The sequence below is a fragment of the Liolophura sinensis genome, chromosome 7 (genome assembly GCF_032854445.1).
Source record: "Liolophura sinensis isolate JHLJ2023 chromosome 7, CUHK_Ljap_v2, whole genome shotgun sequence".
Lineage (NCBI taxonomy): Eukaryota > Metazoa > Mollusca > Polyplacophora > Chitonida > Chitonidae > Liolophura > Liolophura sinensis.
In genome coordinates this window covers 1,829,265-1,849,568 of record NC_088301.1, presented here as the reverse complement: position 1 = coordinate 1,849,568, position 20,304 = coordinate 1,829,265, and the positions used below count along the sequence as shown (strand labels likewise).

The following is a 20,304-nucleotide window of genomic DNA, read 5'->3' as shown; positions in this document are numbered from 1 at the left end:
TTTGTACTGGTGTAGTGATGCTTCTCTCATAGGTGCTGTGGACTACTTTTTGTACTGGTGTAGTGATGCTTCTCTCATAGCAGGTGCTGTGGACTACTTTTTGTACTGGTGTAGTGATGCTTCGCTCATAGCAGGTGCTGTGGACTACTTTTTGTACTGGTGTAGTGATGCTTCTCTCATAGCAGGTGCTGTGGGCTACTTTCTCTTTTCGTAGCTTGAATACATGTAACCTGCTACATGTAAGAGAAGTGTAAAGGAGGACGCATTATAATCCATGTCTTATTGGTTGAACTGTGGATGTGGTCTTATTTCAGAAGAGTTTTGGGTACGTACCTGTGAGGTGTGTATTCCAGCAGATTTTGCTTCATTTATTTGTAGAAGACCGTCCTCCAGTGCTGCTGTGTGTACTGCTAATTACTCATTTATTTGTAGAAGACCGTCCCCCCAGTGCTGCGGTGTGTATTTGTAAATACTCATCTTTTTGTAGAAGACTGTCCCTTAGTGCTGCTGTGTGTACTGGTAATTACTCATTTATTTGTAGAAGGCTGTCCCCCAGTGCTGCGGTGTGTATTTGTAAATACTCATCTATTTGTACGAGACTGTCCCCCCCAGTGCTGCTGTGTGTAATGCTAATTACTCATTTATTTGTAGAAGACCGTCCCCCCAGTGCTGCGGTGTGTATTTGTAAATACTCATCTTTTTGTAGAAGACTGTCCCTTAGTGCTGCTGTGTGTACTGGTAATTACTCATTTATTTGTAGAAGGCTGTCCCCCAGTGCTGCAGTGTGTACTGGTAATTACTCATTTATTTGTAGAAGGCTGTCCCCCAGTGCTGCAGTGTGTACTGGTAATTACTCATTTATTTGTAGAAGACCATCCTCCAGTGCTGCAGTGTGTACTGGTAATTACTCATTTATTTGTAGAAGACTGTCCCCCAGTGCTGCAGTGTGTACTGGTAATTACTCATTTATCTGTAGAAGTGCTGCTGTGTGTACTGGTAATTATTTATTTGTAGAAGGCTGTCCCCCAGTGCTGCTGTGTGTACTGGTAATTACTCATTTATTTGTAGAAGGCTGTCCCCCAGTGCTGCAGTGTGTACTGGTAATTACTCATTTATTTGTAGAAGGCTGTCCCCCCAGTGCTGCTGTGTGTACTGGTAATTACTCATTTATTTGTAGAAGACCATCCTCCAGTGCTGCAGTGTGTACTGGTAATTACTCATTTATTTGTAGAAGACTGTCCCCCAGTGCTGCAGTGTGTACTGGTAATTACTCATTTATTTGTAGAAGGCTGTCCCCCAGTGCTGCAGTGTGTACTGGTAATTACTCATTTATTTGTAGAAGACTGTCCCTCAGTGCTGCAGTGTGTACTGGTAATTACTCATTTATTTGTAGAAGACTGTCCCCCAGTGCTGCAGTGTGTACTGGTAATTACTCATTTATTTGTAGAAGACTGTCCCCCAGTGCTGCAGTGTGTACTGGTAATTACTCATTTATTTGTAGAAGACTGTCCCTCAGTGCTGCTGTGTGTACTGGTAATTACTCATTTATTTGTAGAAGACTGTCCCTCAGTGCTGCAGTGTGTACTGGTAATTACTCATTTATTTGTAGAAGACTGTCCCTCAGTGCTGCAGTGTGTACTGGTAATTACTCATTTATTTGTAGAAGACTGTCCCCCAGTGCTGGGGTGTGTACTGGTAATTACTTATTTATTTGTAGAAGACTGTCCCCCAGTGCTGCAGTGTGTACTGGTAATTACTCATTTATTTGTAGAAGACTGTCCCTCAGTGCTGCAGTGTGTACTGGTAATTACTCATTTATTTGTAGAAGACTGTCCCCCAGTGCTGGGGTGTGTACTGGTAATTACTTATTTATTTGTAGAAGACTGTCCCCCAGTGCTGCTGTGTGTACTGGTAATTATTTATTTGTAGAAGACTATCTCTCAGTGCTGCTGTGTGTACTGGTAATTACTTATTTATTTGTAGAAGACTATCCCTCAGTGCTGCTGTGTGTAATGCTAATTACTCATTTATTTGTAGAAGACTGTCCCCCAGTGCTGCTGTGTGTACTGGTAATTACTTATTTATTTGTAGAAGACTGTCCCCCAGTGCTGCTGTGTGTACTGGTAATTATTTATTTGTAGAAGACTGTCCCCCAGTGCTGCTGTGTGTACTGGTAATTACTTATTTATTTGTAGAAGACTATCCCTCGGTGCTGGGGTGTGTACTGGTAATTACTTATTTATTTGTAGAAGACTATCCCTCAGTGCTGGGGTGTGTACTGGTAATTACTTATTTATTTGTAGAAGACTGTCCCTCAGTGCTGGGGTGTGTACTGGTAATTACTCATTTATTTGTAGAAGACTGTCCCCCAGTGCTGCAGTGTGTACTGGTAATTACTCATTTATTTGTAGAAGGCTGTCCCCCAGTGCTGCAGTGTGTACTGGTAATTACTCATTTATTTGTAGAAGACTGTCCCTCAGTGCTGCAGTGTGTACTGGTAATTACTCATTTATTTGTAGAAGACCGTCCCCCCAGTGCTGCAGTGTGTACTGGTAATTACTCATCTATCTGTAGAAGACTGTCCCCCCAGTGCTGCTGTGTGTACTGGTAATTATTTATTTGTAGAAGGCTGTCCCCCAGTGCTGCAGTGTGTACTGGTAATTACTCATTTATTTGTAGAAGACCGTCCTCCAGTGCTGCAGTGTGTACTGGTAATTACTCATTTATTTGTAGAAGACTGTCCCCCAGTGCTGCAGTGTGTACTGGTAATTACTCATTTATTTGTAGAAGACTGTCCCTCAGTGCTGCAGTGTGTACTGGTAATTACTCATTTATTTGTAGAAGACTGTCCCCCAGTGCTGCAGTGTGTACTGGTAATTACTCATTTATCTGTAGAAGACTGTCCCCCCAGTGCTGCTGTGTGTACTGGTAATTATTTATTTGTAGAAGACTATCTCTCAGTGCTGCTGTGTGTACTGGTAATTACTTATTTATTTGTAGAAGACTGTCCCTCAGTGCTGGGGTGTGTACTGGTAATTACTTATTTATTTGTAGAAGACTGTCCCCCAGTGCTGCTGTGTGTACTGGTAATTATTTATTTGTAGAAGACTGTCCCCCAGTGCTGCTGTGTGTACTGGTAATTACTTATTTATTTGTAGAAGACTATCCCTCGGTGCTGGGGTGTGTACTGGTAATTACTTATTTATTTGTAGAAGACTATCCCTCGGTGCTGGGGTGTGTATTGGTAATTACTTATTTATTTGTAGAAGACTGTCCCCCAGTGCTGGGGTGTGTACTGGTAATTACTTATTTATTTGTAGAAGATTATCCCTCAGTGCTGGGGTGTGTACTGGTAATTACTTATTTATTTGTAGAAGACTATCCCTCGGTGCTGGGGTGTGTACTGGTAATTACTTATTTATTTGTAGAAGACTATCCCTCGGTGCTGGGGTGTGTACTGGTAATTACTTATTTATTTGTAGAAGATTATCCCTCAGTGCTGGGGTGTGTACTGGTAATTACTTATTTATTTGTAGAAGACTATCCCTCAGTGCTGGGGTGTGTACTGGTAATTACTTATTTATTTGTAGAAGACTATCCCTCAGTGCTGGGGTGTGTACTGGTAATTACTTATTTATTTGTAGAAGACTGTCCCTCAGTGCTGGGGTGTGTACTGGTAATTACTTATTTATTTGTAGAAGACTATCCCTCAGTGCTGGGGTGTGTATTGGTAAATACTCATTTGTTTAACTGTTTGTAAACATGAAACATTTTGCTCACTTATACTTGGCATACATGTAAGCTTTATAATGATGGGACTCGGCTCTGCTGAACTCAACTCAGCTGGGCGTTGATGGCCATAGGACTAAGATTGACCCGAATCCAGGTAACAAGCTTAAAATGATGGAGTGCCCTGGGTAAGCCAACAGCCTCTGGCAAGTTACTGACAAACATTGTGACAAACTAATTTGCATGCTGAATTGGTAGAGTACGAGTGGTTTTCAATGTCTAGGCCCCATGAACAATTTATGCAAGGAATCTGGAAAATTCCCCATCCGGGAGCTGGACTGAAACTCCACCAAGTGTGTGGCTGTTTAGAGTAGCTTCATTACCAGTGATCCACATCCTCTTTGTGTGATGCGGCCGCAACAAAGTGGTTAATACAACAGGCATAGCTGGACAGTCAAGACTATCCAGATACTTTGTACTTGCCCTGAAAAACTTAAATTTAAAGCACTAGTCATTGACCAGTTGAGCACTACTCCTTGATGAATTGAGCAGTGTCCCTTGACCAGTTGAGCATTAATCCTTGGCCAGTTGAGGATTAGTCCTTGGCCAGTTGAGCACTAACCCTTGATCAGCTGAGCGGTATGTCTGGTGCCTTACATGTGTTGAAGGATACCAGGCAAAAATGAAACAAGGAGAAACAACTGCACCTTGAAAGAAACCAAACATAACCTGAGGGGAAACAACTGTGCCTTGAAGGAAACGACACTGGACCTAGGTGAAAATCACTGCACCTTTAAGGAAACCACACAGAACAGGTGTGCCTTGAAGGAAACCAAACTGGACCTAGGTGAAAACCACTGCACCTTAAAGGAAAACCCACTGAACCCTTGTGGTAAGCACTGCACATTGAAGGAAACCACACCGAACCCTTGTGGAAAGCACTGCACCTTGAAGGAAACTATGCTTCTTGGTGCAAGATTTTACCTCACTGCTGAAGGATTGCTGGACATGTGGTTCAGTGGTCAGGTGGAGTTGCAGGTATACACGCAGTCAATGCTGAGCTGTTATAAGACCTAGCTATCAGTGATATTAAGTCATGAATGAAGTTGTAATATAGAAATTTTATTATTTTAAAGAGTTAAATTACATCAACAGTATGAAATAATACAAATGGATTACAATGACCTTGACCTTGAAAACAAGTATAAACACAAATGCTGACAGCAAATCCCCCAATATGTGTAGGTTAACTTCACAGGAGAGAGTACACATCAAAGTTCGCCCAGTCCATAATTTAAAACTCAGCATTCTAGGGCTGCTGAAGTCAGTGAAACAAATAAATATATTTACAATAAAACATTTTAACATATAGTTATAAACATTTATAGTTACCTTTATAAATACAGACATAATTTTGGTGACAATCTAACAAATATAAAATCTAAAGGATGGTAAAAACGGCGACCTTCCACTCCCAAACTTGAAGAAATTGCAAGGTAACAGTTACATGCCAAATTTCTGTAGATATACGTTTTCACACAAAAACCATACATGCGCATTTCAAAATGGGCCTAGTCAGTCACTGCATGCATGAAAGGTTACAAAATGTTAAACTTGCACGTAAGGAGTTTTATGAAAGGCTATCTAAGTGCGGCTGGCTAGAAAATACTGAATGAGAGATGGAATACCTCGAACATACAAAACAGTTCAGTAACTATGGCAACATTTACGTATATCAGTGATCATCATTTGTTGTATGTGGGCTTGTGTGCCACATAAAAAGTGCATCTATCAGAAAGACGCAGAGAACATGAAGAGTTTAAAAGTGCCAGCATGTTGATGTGATGGAACTTGGGAGTGTTTGTCTAGAGTGCATGTGCATATCCAGGATGATGCTATCTTTCGCCAATGACAACCACGGTGTTCAGCTGTGCAGTTAACAGTTACCAAAGAGAAGTTACACCCATCCAAAACATGGCGTCAACTCACAACAGCTTTTACACTATACAAACCAGAATGACACAAAATCTAGTTCTACTGTCATATCCTGTCTAGAATACATTATCACCATGTACGTGCATCTCCATGTTAACTTGTTACACCATATGCAAGAGTAATGCACCTGTACGTGTACAACGGTGGCCAGCATCATGGTGGGAGGAAAGCGGCTCTACCCATGACCAGGTTTGCCCAACTTGAGTCCATGTAAACCTAGACTTATGGGCACAGATGACAAAAATATAACACACAAGCTCAGATAGAAAATAAATAGCACCATGAAATGTGTAGCTAGGAAAGCATTACTCACAACCATGTATCAATTGATGACCCATCCAAGGAATAAACGTTCCACTAATTCACTGATTTATCCATCAAAGGAAAAAAAAAACAGCTCTGGCATTAATTTTTGATAAGATTTTAGTTTGATTTTGCTTCTCTGAGATTTTTGTGATTTATATTCCACTGGCCTGAAACTGAACCAGTATGGCTTATTGCCCTCAGGCCAATATCAGTATACATCAACATGTGTTAAGATTGACGGAGTCTAATACTAGCGTGTGGTGCTAACATCTTACACAGTGTAAGATTGGCTGAGCCTACATCAACGTGTGGTGCTAACATCTTACACAGTGTAAGACTGAGCCTACATCAACGCGGGGTGCTAACATCTTACACAGTGTAAGAGTGGCTGAGCCTACATCAGCGCGTGGTGCTAACATCTTGCACAGTGTAAGATTGGCTGAGCCTACATCAACGCGTGGTGCAAACATTGTATACAGCGTAAGATTAGCTGAGCCTACATCAATGTGTGGTGCTAACATCTTACACGGTGTAAGACTGGCTGAGCCTACGTCAACGTGTGGTGCTAACATCTTACACAGTGTAAGACTGGCTGAGCCTACGTCAACGTGTGGTGCTAACATTTTACACAGTGTAAGACTGGATGAGCCTACATCAACGCGTGGTGCAAACATTGTATACAGCATAAGATTAGCTGAGCCTACATCAATGTGTGGTGCTAACATCTTACACGGTGTAAGACTGGCTGAGCCTACGTCAACGTGTGGTGCTAACATCTTACACAGCGCAAGACTGAGCCTACATCAATGCGTGGTGCTAACATCTTGCACAGTTTAAGACTGGCTGTGTCTACATCAAGGAGACTACAGCATTATCTTATTCCCAAATTTCTAATCCAACATCTTCTTGGATGCCATCAGGACTGTAATGCAAGTCGTAACTTAGGAAAAGCTAATTGTCTTTGCTACTTCATGGGCAAGGTATTTCTTGTCGTAAGTCTAAATTGTTCATTCACGTCTCATTGACAATCTGGAAAACTCAGGCTATGCCATGTAATGCCCCAACAGAGGTAGAGGAAAATGGTAGCTGCCAAGATCAGTTCTTGTCCATGCTTCTTGCTGCATTTACATGTACTCCCACAACCCTAATTTGCAAACAATATGATAAAAACTTCTTGCCTGCTAAAAACTATTGCCACTGGAAAATGTTTAGTTTCATGTTTCCGATCAATTCAGCCTTTCCTGGATATCCTTATGATTGTATATCTCAGTTTCCATGGTCATGATTTAATATCCTTGCCTATTTCTACTTCTAGTACTGAACAGCTAGTTTTTCAAATGAGAACATACAAGTCACACGTATTGCAGCGAATGATTTACAGCCACAATGTAGATGTACTGCATCAAAGCATACTGCATTACAACAACCTTTGGCCATAATTCAAGGCATAATCTATTACAACCACAGATAGGCTTAACTACCTGTTTCCTACATTCACAACAAAGTTTGTCAGGCTATCCACGACCAGTCCACAACCATTCCTAACACTTGTGCAGTTCTGTCAACACCTTCCATATGTTCTTAGTCTTATAGTAACAGTGTAAATATCAGAGAAACAAGACATGTTACAAATAGTATACATGAAATAAGCCATGGAAACATTCTGGATAGCAAACCAGGCACATTTTAGGTACAACAAGAAATATTATGATTTTATTCTGCTAAAGGAATGGGTCTACAGGTACACACCTCTATGCATCTCCATGATCACAAATTCAGCCAACGTAAATGCCTGTAAATGGGATTCAGGAACTGATACAAAAGTATTTAAATCTTGTTGCAATCACTGAGGAAGCAAAAACATTTTCATTTACAAATACAGATGTTGGCAACTGTAACTGTTTTCTCTCAAAGACACACCACTTGTATAGGATTTGAGTTTAACTGTCGGGGGGTGGGGGGGGGGGTGTTAGGGGGAATCTAGACATGAGTTTTACCAAAACTAGCCTGTAATATCTGTACCAAGCTGCTGTTTGTGAATTGAGGTCACGGTGTGGAATGTCCTACTAACATTGAGATCTGTGCTTATTGTTCTCTGGAGTAAGGTGTCCATGTTGATTTGAAAGCTGCCCACCTCTTCATGATGTCTCTATGTGCCCAGCAAGCAATGTGAATGGTTAACACTGTAGCCTGTGACTCCCACCCAAGTTTGTGGAGGCTGGGGTGGGGGGTCGGAGAGTCAACAGTAAAATTCCAATATAAAATACCCTTCACAGTCGTAGCAAGAAAACAAACATAACGTTATGATGCTTCAGCACATGGTAGTATAACCCCCTGTTGTCAAATGAGTGAATGGTCTGTTGTCAAATGACGGAACCGTCTGTTGTCAAATGACGGAACCGTCTGTTGTCAAATGACTGAACCGTCTTTTGTCAAATGAGTGAATGGTCTGTTGTCAAATGACAAAACGGTCCGTTGTCAAATGACTGAACCGTCTGCTGTCAAATGACTGAACCGTCTGTTGTCAAATGACTGAATGCTGCAACAGCTGCCTTAACAAGTTAAAAAAGTATTAAGCATTACAGTTTCTACTATGAAATGAGAATAGCTCATGCTGTTTAACTGCATTTCACAGATGAATTCTGTTCGAGGACAAACCCACACAATTCATACTCTCAGGGTTAACATCTCATGGTCCATTTCTCAGTGAAGAACATCTCAAATTGTTCATTTTCCTATGTTGAATATCTCCTGGTCCATTCCTCTTTGAAGAGCACCTCAAATTTCCATATCTTGAATATCTCCTGGTAAATTCCTCTTTGAAGAACAATTCAAATTTCCATAAGTTGAATATCTCATGGTCCATTCCTCTTTGAAGAACACCTCAAATTTCCATATGTTGAATATCTCACTGTTCATTCCTCTTTGAAGAACACCTCAAATTTCTATATGTTGAATATCTCCTGGTCCATTCCTCTTTGAAGAACACCTCATTTTTCCATAAGTTGAATATCTCATTCTCCATTCCTCTTTGAAGAACACCTCAAATTTCCATAAGTTGAATATCTCACTGTTCATTCCTCTTTGAAGAACACCTCACTTTTCCATAAGTTGAATATCTCATGGTCCATTCCTCTTTGAAGAACACCTCATTTTTCCATAAGTTGAATATCTCATTCTCCATTCCTCTTTGAAGAACACCTCAAATTTCCATAAGTTGAATATCTCACTGTTCATTCCTCTTTGATGAGCACCTCAAATTTCCATATGTTGAATATCTCATGGTCCATTCCTCTTTGAAGAACACCTCACTTTTCCATATGCTGAATACATGTACATGCATCTCACTGTTCATTCCTCTCTGAGGGATACGCCTCATTTACTGTTCATCTCCCTCAAACTGCTCATCTCAAAATGGGGTATATCTCACAGTTCATCACCTTTGACAAAACATCTCATTCTTGGTCAATGAGACAAAGATCAGTTATTAGCTGGCTGCATACTATTAAAAGGGAGACAACTAACCAGGCTAGCTCACTGGCACCTTATTCGGCAGTTACAAAGATCTTACATGTACGTCTTCACAGCTTTCACAATGCACTGGAAATGATGAATTCCACTAAACAAGATGTACAAGATCCTTTCAGATATATTCTAGGAGCCAAAATGACACCGCACTCATGAGATCACTTGTACTGGGTCTACTCCAGGTACATAAATGACTCCTGCACTCTGAGATCTTTTGCACTACAGCTGCTCTATGCACACAATTGACTCCTCACCAACGATATCATTTGAACCAAATGTCCCTAAGTACGTGAATGATTCCTCAACTTTGGGAGGCCCAACGAACGACTCCTCAACTATGATGTCATCTCCTGCACCATGAGACCACCTGCACTGGATCAGTTCTATGTGCAAAAATGACTCCTGCACCACTAAATCACCTGCACTGGATCAGTTCCATGCACCCAGGTGAGATTTCAACCATGATCACTTGTGCCATTTTCAGGAAAATTACCTCCATTGTTAACATGGGTTTGCGAGATCACTCGGAACTGTTCAGCCTTTCAGGAGAACCACTGGCTCTCTTTGTCAGCACTTTCCTGACATTACCCTGGAAAATTCCTGAGAGACAAAAAAAAAATGGAAATCAAAACTGAGGATTTATGAACATTACTTCATTAGGTTTATTTTGAAACCAAAATGGATGTGATATTTCATCAACTTCATGGACAAGGTTTTATCACACAATTAAACTTAACTCATACAAAAGACTCATTAAAAATAGTACTTGTTACTGCCTCTCTTGGCACTAAAAAGGCATATAGCGACGAGGATTCATGCGGTGTTGTCTATATACTGTGTTTTCTTATGACAGGGCTAGTCCATGCTGCCAAAGAGCTAGTGCCCCATAAGTATCGTGCAGAAGACACCAGACATAAGATCCCCCCTTGTCACATTATACTGACACCGGGCCAACCAGTGATGTTTCTGTGCTCTAACCTGTTGAAGGTCAAACAAAGCAGAAAATTAGAGAAATTAGAGAAAGGAAACAGGACTTGTTGGCCTGGTGTCAATATATTATGATTGGGTGGGGTGTCCGGTGTCTTCGGCAAGATGCTTCAGTGGCGGGAGCACTTTGGTGGCATGGACTCGCCCCACCAAAGGAAGACACAGTGTATGTACACACACCTAATGACTCCTGATTGTCATATGACTTGTTCAAGTTTAAGTAAGTTGTTAAGTACAACGTAAAAACCCAGGCAAACTTGCCAGATTAACTTTTAATTAATTCCAGTTTTACCGATATGACAAGGAAACATGATACGTTACTAATGCACTGATTCACTGACTGACTGGTGTTACTAATGCGTTGATTCACTGACTGACTGGTGTTACTAATGCATTGTTTCACTGACTGATTGGTGTTACTAAGGTGTTGATTCACTGACTGACTGGTGTTACTAATGCGTTGATTCACTGACTGACTGGTGTTACTAATGTGTTGATTCACTGACTGACTGGTGTTACTAAGGTGTTGATTCACTGACTGACTGGTGTTTAATGCTTTTCACTAATATGACAGCACTCTAGTTTATGGGTGGAAGAAACTGGAGAGTTTGGTGTATACCTCTAACCTTTATCACCTATATGACAGCACTCTGGTTTATGGGTGGAAGAAACCGGAGAGTTTGGTGTATACCTCTAACCTTTATCACTTATATGACAGCACTCTGGTTTATGGGTGGAAGAAACTGGAGAGTTTGGTGTACACCTCTAACCTTTATCGCCTATATGACAGCACTCTGGTTTATGGGTGGAAGAAACCGGAGAGTTTGGTGTACACCTCTAACCTTTATCGCCTATATGACAGCACTCTGGTTTATGGGTGGAAGAAACCGGAGAGTTTGGTGTATACCTCTAACCTTTATCGCCTATATGACAGCACTCTGGTTTATGGGTGGAAGAAACCGGAGAGTTTGGTGTATACCTCTAACCTTTATCACCTATATGACAGCACTCTGGTTTATGGGTGGAAGAAACCGGAGAGTTTGGTGTATACCTCTAACCTTTATCACTTCTATGACAGCACTCTGGTTTATGGGTGGAAGAAACCGGAGAGTTTGGTGTATACCTCTAACCTTTATCACTTATATGACAGCACTCTGGTTTATGGGTGGAAGAAACCGGAGAGTTTGGTGTACACCTCTAACCTTTATCACCTATATGACAGCACTCTGGTTTATGGGTGGAAGAAACTGGAGAGTTTGGAGTATACCTCTAACCTTTATCACCTATATGACAGCACTCTGGTTTATGGGTGGAAGAAACTGGAGAGTTTGGAGTATACCTCTAACCTTTATCACCTATATGACAGCACTCTGGTTTATGGGTGGAAGAAACCGGAGAGTTTGGTGTATACCTCTAACCTTTATCACTTATATGACAGCACTCTGGTTTATGGGTGGAAGAAACCGGAGAGTTTGGTGTACACCTCTAACCTTTATCACTTATATGACAGCACTCTGGTTTATGGGTGGAAGAAACCGGAGAGTTTGGTGTACACCTCTAACCTTTATCACCTATATGACAGCACTCTGGTTTATGGGTGGAAGAAACCGGAGAGTTTGGTGTATACCTCTAACCTTTATCACTTATATGACAGCACTCTGGTTTATGGGTGGAAGAAACTGGAGAGTTTGGTGTATACCTCTAACCTTTATCACCTATATGACAGCACTCTGGTTTATGGGTGGAAGAAACTGGAGAGTTTGGTGTATACCTCTAACCTTTATCACTTCTATGACAGCACTCTGGTTTATGGGTGGAAGAAACTGGAGAGTTTGGTGTATACCTCTAACCTTTATCACTTCTATGACAGCACTCTGGTTTATGGGTGGAAGAAACTGGAGAGTTTGGTGTATACCTCTAACCTTTATCACCTATATGACAGCACTCTGGTTTATGGGTGGAAGAAACTGGAGAGTTTGGTGTACACCTCTAACCTTTATCGCCTATATGACAGCACTCTGGTTTATGGGTGGAAGAAACCGGAGAGTTTGGTGTACACCTCTAACCTTTATCACTTATATGACAGCACTCTGGTTTATGGGTGGAAGAAACTGGAGAGTTTGGTGTACACCTCTAACCTTTATCGCCTATATGACAGCACTCTGGTTTATGGGTGGAAGAAACCAGAGAGTTTGGAGTATACCTCTAACCTTTATCACTTATATGACAGCACTCTGGTTTATGGGTGGAAGAAACTGGAGAGTTTGGAGTATACCTCTAACCTTTTTCAGTTACCTGGCAAATCTCTTGACTTAGACAGCTTTGTATGGGGAACATGATGAAAGTATTCTCAGGAAGCAAGTTGTGGGATATCTCACCTGAGAAAGATGGAGTAGAGCTAACAATAGTGCCCTGGTCAGTGGTGTTCTGACCGGCTCCTCATGTGTGACTGAGAGAGGCTGATGGGTTCACTACAACTGGACTGCATTGATGTTGTTGTGGTTTGTGATGGGACATCCCCTGAGGTAATGGAAGTAGGCGTGACTCCGCCCCGCTGGATGGCAGCCAGCTCAAGATGCCGCACGGGGTTGGGGGAGGAAGGCCTGCGATAGGAGAAGGCCTTGATCTGATCAGGAGGATTCTGAGACACGACGTGGAAGAGGTCGCGTCTCTTAGACAAGCTAGTAACAAGCTGACTGGCCTCCACATTGGGACTCAGGTTGGAGATCTTGGGTCTGGAGATGAGAGTTTCTAAGGACAACGTTTTGTTCCCATTAGACGGAGGTCTCTCTCCATCGTACATGGACAGTTTGCCCACAAGAGTGTCAAATGAGGTAGCTTGATAGATGGGTGTTTTGGGCAGACTCCTACGGCGGGAGTATTGTGCCCTTGGGAAGCTCTCCCGCCGCACTGTCAGGCGTGTGTACTCCCGCCGTATGACTGAGTGAGGCATGCTGTGACGTCGCCCAGACAATGCCACAGGCCGTCCTTTGACAGACAAGTCCTCCGAGACAGGTGACAAGCTGCGACATGTAGACTGAAGCTCCTCCTCCTGTCTAGGTTCAATTTCACCAAACACTATGGTCCTGTACTGGGTGATTTCCACGATTTCCCCTTCCTCCTCGGGCTGTTCCTCCAGAGGACAGTTCTCCTTGTCATCGTCATTCCTGTCGCCCAATGCATCAGCACTGTTAGAACTACTGTCAGCATTACCAAGTTGTATTTTGCCCAGCACTTTGACAGGGGGAACTATCATCTGCTCTTTCTCTGCTTCTATCACACCCTGCCATTTTCTCTGGTTATAGTTTATATTTTCTAACATTTTTGCGCTGGTTTCTGACGGATCAAATCTGTGCCATTCTCTGAACAATGGACAACACACATACTCCATGAAACCTGCAACCAGAGAAAACTCATCAGTAAATGTTTGCAAATTTCTTTTTCAGTTGTCTGGATTTGTTTGCTCTTAGTTGACTACAGTTACATGTATCTACTCTTGTTTCACATGTTCATATATTCAGAGCATTAAGTTACATACACAACAAAATGCTATTACTGGAAGAGTCTCAATTCTTCAGCCCACTGAGCTGTGCCTCACAATTATTTCAGTACTGCGATCACATGTGTTGTTGTTGGGGTGGTCCCAGCACTGACATCACGCTAGCTGTTACTTACCAGCATTTATTTTGGCCACAGTTGTGAGGTTTCTATCACAGTTAGGGGTGACAGGTAGCTGAAGCTGTCTCTCACAGTCACCTGTAATCAAAGACAGGTGTGAACGGGACTACTGGACATATATCTGACACCTGATTTACAGGTTCAGGGATTGACAAGCATCACAGACGTTAGAAAAACAGTAACTTAATGGTAACATACAGATACACTAAACATGAAGTAATTCTCTAAGCATGATTATTTTTATTTGGTGGACACTGAACCATGTATACCTATACATGTATACTGTATGCTGTGCAAGACCAGCAAATCCCCACAAGTAAACTATGTACTGCCACACTTTGAAAGTTTTGTTTTAAAGACAACATTTTATAGAGTACAATTGAATCAGGATCCTCAGGGGTATTCATAATAAAGAACATTTTGAATTAAAAGATGTGGATGGCTATTGTCATGGTTTGAGAAAAGTTATCTGATTGCTATTTTTATATTAGTATTAATTGTGTAAATTACGCAGACCAAAGATTGTGCAAGCACTAACCTTGTTTGAAGAATTCCTCACACACCTGTTGTCCCCAGCGTTTGCTGACTTCCCAGGGACGACAAGGGTTGCAAATATCAGCACACTTCAACGCAATCTGAAACAAAAAACTACTATCAATAAGACATCTGCAGACTGCTGGTTTTATCCTAGTGCTTGTCTCAGAGGCACTGAAAAGTGGCTGAAAAATGCTGAAAAGTGTTCAGTTAATACAGCTCACATCATATTATATGATTACATTAGCACATGTGTATAAGCTCATATATTTTTACTCAGAGCAAACAATCATGGCCAATCATTCTGGATATCAAATGCTGCTTAATAAAGGTTACAAATTAAATAAAACTCATAACTGTATAGCTGTTAAACAGTAACAGTTATCTCCCCTTAGTGTGCCCAACTGAAAAAGTTTTCTCCCTTTCAGTGCTAGCTCGACTGATGGGGCACAAAGATCTCGTGTATCTGTACAGATGTTTAATTTATTTGTGGAAAGTCAGATTACACACGACACTGGTTAAACCCTTGACGAGGTGTCGGTGTGTTATTTGCTGACCTCATCAGACAAAGGTTACATGACAAAAGAGTTGAATTAGGCCATGAAAGATTAAGAGTGTCAAGAGAGCTATGTCATCCGTCACAGCTTACTGCAAGGTCACACGCAAAAGCTCTCATTTTACAGTCATTTTCACTATCATTTCCATCAGGATGCTGATCAACTGGCTGCCTCTCCACCTGGCCTGTCACTGTCTAAGGGAGTGCTCCTACACCGAACATTCCTGGACCACCTGTGACCTCCTGGTATGAAGCAGGAGAAGCAGAATGGGGAAAAATGCAGATCACACAGATACATTGAACAAAGACAACAGAAATGTACACACCTGAAGAAGGAAATGTCTGTGTTCAAAGTTGTTTTCATATTCAAAATCCGCTTCTCCATCAAGGATTTTCTGGAAACATAAAGATAAAAAAGGAAATCAAAGAACTGGTGTGTAAACAAAGCATTGTTGTGAAAGAAAATGGAAATAATGTCTAACATTTTGTACCACATTTAATACAAACTGTTGAGCTCTTTTCCTCATAACTCAAGCTTATTTGTAATGTCTCCACTGTTGTATCCAAAAAGTATCATACATTTCACAAGAAACTTGAAAAATATTTCAAAATTTTGTTAAGTTATCTGGTGAGATTATTGAGTAAGACGACAAAAATGACAGGTATGCGTACATTGTGCCTAGGCATATTCTGAGGGCATTAAAGTGTCTTGAAAGATAACCAGATATTGTTTTTAATGTTCCAGTAATCACAAGAATATGAATTTCCTGTCATGCACCTCACTGAATCTATAAGATTTTGTGCCAGATCTGGACAGCCCTTACCTTGAACCTGGTGAGGAATTCTTGTTGACGGGTAATATCTGTGGCCAGTATCAGTGACCTCAGCTGCCACTCTATACTCTGCCTGTAAACACAGATCAAAGCTTGCAGATACCTAACATAATGAACTGTTATTAACATTTAGTAGGTCAACATCAGAGATCATCAATGGAAGGTATGTCAAATATCGCTCAATTTTTGTTACAATATTCAGTCACCACAGCTGTACCAATAATGTGTAACGTAATGTCATTCATTTGAGGTTCGGAGAAAACAACAGGTTTTATGAAACATTCCAGGAATCTACTGTGTCAAAGCTCATTTACATGGCTTTGTCAAATGTTACAGCCAATCACTGCACAGCTGCACAACAACCAATAACTGCAGCCTTACAAATGAACTATGGGGAAGAATCCAATGACATTTGCTGTGTGTTAAAGCACTGACTGACTGACAGCTTTGTCCTATTGCTACCCACTTACATAAACACATGCAACTGTTCAAATCATTTACACTGGCAACCTTCCAAACAAAACACTGAACTATTTTTCTATTCCTTACTATATCAGAATAACATGGATATTTGGATGGGCTGGGTGTCAGAGAACAAGACATTGCTCTGATTCATTTCCTATTCTCTCTGATAAAAGTCACATGATATCAATATATCCTCAAAATAAAATCTCCAGTAGCTTCTGCGCAGTTTGTGCAATGTGAAGTTAATGTATTCATAATGTGACACTGAATGACATTCTGATGACAGCTCAAGCTTTTGATAGTAGATCATCATTTGTGGCTTATTTCATTCATTAGGAACTGATGATGTCGTGTGTACTTAAATGTCATCATGTCAGGCAAAAAATGAAGTAATAGAAAGATTTTGTTTTAACAGAATCTTCATCCTAAACACTCCCAAAGAAAGTATTGACAACTTGCAAATTATTTCTAATTTAGACAATCAAAATTCCAATTTTTACGATCCTTTACAATTAGATCTTCTTTGAAATAGAAAAGAAAAATATGGGCCCTGTCCAAACAAATGTGGCGCTTTTGGATGTGTTCTGTATACTCCAGTAGGAATTACTACTGCAGAAAGACTTACCACTGTTGAGCATCTAGGGAATTGAGCAGTTCAGACTCGTGTAGCACAGCGATAGCCGTTCTCCAGTGATGATTTTCAAGTACAGAGCTATTCTGCAGCGTCAAATATACATAAATACATAACACATGTTTCTATTGACAAAACACAGGATGGATTCACCACAACACATCATAATAATAGTGCTTGCGGTGCAGGCCTACATGTCACTCTGACAGTATCTGACAGTTGTGTCTGACACAGATTCACAGAAAATACCACCAGAAACTCTGTATACACCTGTGCTTACTAATGTAACATTCAAACCTCTTATCTCATGTGTGTACATACATAATTAATAGAATTTGGTCAGAAGAAATGATAATTTTATTCAAACAATGCTTAGAGTTAAGGCTTAGTTTGATTAAGGACATTGAAATTTTAAATTTTGCTTGTAATAACAGCAACTTCAAACCATACATAAAAATACCAGTTTCACTTATATGTATATGAATGGCAATCTGTATAGTTATCTGAAAATGGTAATCTATAGTAGCAAAGTACATCTTGACAGGGAACTGTACAGTTATCAGTAGCCTATTATAGTCTCCCCTGACTGTACAGATGACTTCATCTCAGGTACTCACATTATACAATGAAGCGAGATGATTGGTTGTTGCTATGAGGAATGCCTGGTTGACCCCTGGATGATCAAGGTCATGTGTCATGGCAGCAAAGATGGCCACAAGTTTTTCTATTGGAGTAAGATAATCTTTGAGCTGTTGAAAAAAAATACAAAGCAGAGAGGTAAATGAAGATCGCTTGCTGAATTAAGGGAGACAATAAGTCAATGAAGTCATCTTTATCTCACAGACGGCAACCAAATGCCAAAGTGCATGCTACAAACAAGTGCATACATGTTGGCAGTTAATACTCCAATACTACCTCTGTCAAAAGCAAATATGTATGTGTGTATTTATAGTGAGAAGCAGTACACATGACTCCACACATTGTTGACACAATGGAACTCGCACCACTGTAGTCGTTAACAAGTGAAAGCTTTGTATAAAAAAGAAACATCGTAGTCAGGAATTGATCTCCTATACCAGTCCAGTTTATGGCCCCAGGAAAACAGATCATACATGCAGAGTTATTATAAATCACCTGTATACATATGATTTAACACCTATGATTTGTAAAACCAAACTTAAATTTTAATTTAGTTTAGTCAGTTTAATAAGTTTCAATTTTCTGCTTTGTCCTAATTACATGTAGTTCACGAACAGTTGCTGTGAAGACTAAATTATGAACAGTTGCTGTGAAGACTAAATTACGAACAGTTGCTGTGAAGACTAAATTACGAACAGTTGCTGTGAAGACTAAATTACGAACACTTGCTGTGAAGACTAAATTACGAACACTTGCTGTGAAGACTAAATCACGAACAGTTGCTGTGAAGACTAAATCACGAACAGTTGCTGTGAAGACTAAATCACGAACAGTTGCTGTGGAGACTAAATTCCCGGCAAAAAAGATGAGCCGACATACTTGGTGAATGAGCTACATTAACTGAATGTTGTAAAATATACAGAACACAGAAACTGTCCGTGACTCAGCTGAAGTTTAACTGAAAGAGGCACAATTTTGGAAACTAGAATCCAGTGGACATCTGTATTCACACAATTCACATCTTTTGATTTAACATCATTACTGAATGCTGTTAATTTAACAGTAAGATGACAGGGAACAGAACAGACGAAGAATTCAAAAACATTCACAATATCATATTCACAATTTCCTTTGTTTTTGTTTACTTCATTTTTTTGTGTGTTAACTTGGCTCTAAATTTTTGTGATGACAGAGGCAAAGACAAACATTCCACAAATGTACCAGTTATCATATCACTAGCTCATTACATGTACTAACACATGTATGTACATGGGGCCTAGTAATGGGGTGAATCTGTTACAGCTGAGGCAAATTAGGAAGAGAGATTTAAATGATAATCATGTCTTTAGTCAGAATAAGGCAAACTTTCTGCTCAGATGTAACTGTTCATTAATTTTTAAAGTACTCAGTACCAACAGTGCTGCCTCACAGGAAAACTGTGTCGAAGACACCAGTCATGCTGTTCCATGCAGTCCAAGCATGGTAACTCTACAAGCCAAATGCCAAACAGAAAACCTAAGGGCGCTTACAATTATGCGGAAACAATGGTGTGGCCAGCCCAGTGTTGCCAATTGTGTCTTGTTTTTCACCTTTATTATTATCAGGATCATTCCTTATAATTACTTGTAAGAGTCCTTAAACTTATAAACAAGTAGCAGTCATAAGAGATACCTCTGACGTACAACATTTGTAAACATATCAAATAATTTTCCACTCAGAGAGTAATCATTCTTCTTCTGGCAATAAGAGTCTTCTGGTCATCTAAGTTATGAAAGTTCATCTAAACTCAATATCCGGTTTTGGCACTAAGGCCAGATTTTACTACAAGTAACCCCTTGAGTCCCTGACAGAACTCTCCGGGATTGAAATAATATACAGACCACAGTTGAACACATCAACTGCCAAGACTGGGCCACTTTTCTCTTGCCTGAACATAGGGTAATTTGAGTGATCGGGCACCTTTAATTCCCCTCCAACTGAGAGATGTGTAAAGTATAGCAGCACAGGGCTGAGACGGCTGGACCCAAACTGAGCTGGAATGATATCTGAAGCCACCAATTCTCCTCTCACACGGTCTCATCTCTCTAGCAAAGCAATCAAGCTCCCTATCAAAGGATAACTAGCAAGAAACACTTTGGTATTTGCTGGGATTTTCAAGTGCCTGTTACAATCCGCCTCTGAACTGGTCCCATGTCCACTCATACTGATTCCATCAATTGATTTTCCACATCAACAACAACGCTTTGAGCCAAACCAAAATTAGACGGTATTTTTCCAGAACTCCGCCTTATGATTTAGCCAGTGTTAGGGACTGCCACATCAGAGGCCTATAAACAAATGTCGACAAAGTGGAAAAACACAACAGCTCATGACTTGCAGAGATTAGCTTTCGCGTCTCTTTCTCCACGACTCATCGCTCAGCA

At 40.6% G+C, this 20,304-nt stretch overlaps 1 protein-coding gene across 3 annotated transcripts in view; it reads right to left on the bottom strand.

Annotated features, from left to right (window-relative positions):
- Positions 1–4,830: 4,830 nt before the first annotated feature.
- The window catches only part of LOC135470051 (high affinity 3',5'-cyclic-AMP phosphodiesterase 7A-like), a 96,499-nt gene continuing 81,025 nt past the window's right edge, over positions 4,831–20,304 (bottom strand). For all 3 annotated transcript variants that reach the window (XM_064748762.1, XM_064748761.1, XM_064748763.1), the window contains exons 8-15: positions 17,860–17,991; positions 17,237–17,328; positions 16,138–16,219; positions 15,640–15,708; positions 14,762–14,858; positions 14,221–14,301; positions 12,924–13,941; positions 4,831–10,158 (exon numbers count right to left, since the gene is read on the bottom strand). In XM_064748762.1, coding sequence (XP_064604832.1) covers positions 12,962–13,941; positions 14,221–14,301; positions 14,762–14,858; positions 15,640–15,708; positions 16,138–16,219; positions 17,237–17,328; positions 17,860–17,991 — 1,533 coding nt within the window. In that variant the 3' untranslated portion in view covers positions 4,831–10,158; positions 12,924–12,961. The remainder of the gene's footprint in view (positions 10,159–12,923; positions 13,942–14,220; positions 14,302–14,761; positions 14,859–15,639; positions 15,709–16,137; positions 16,220–17,236; positions 17,329–17,859; positions 17,992–20,304) is intronic.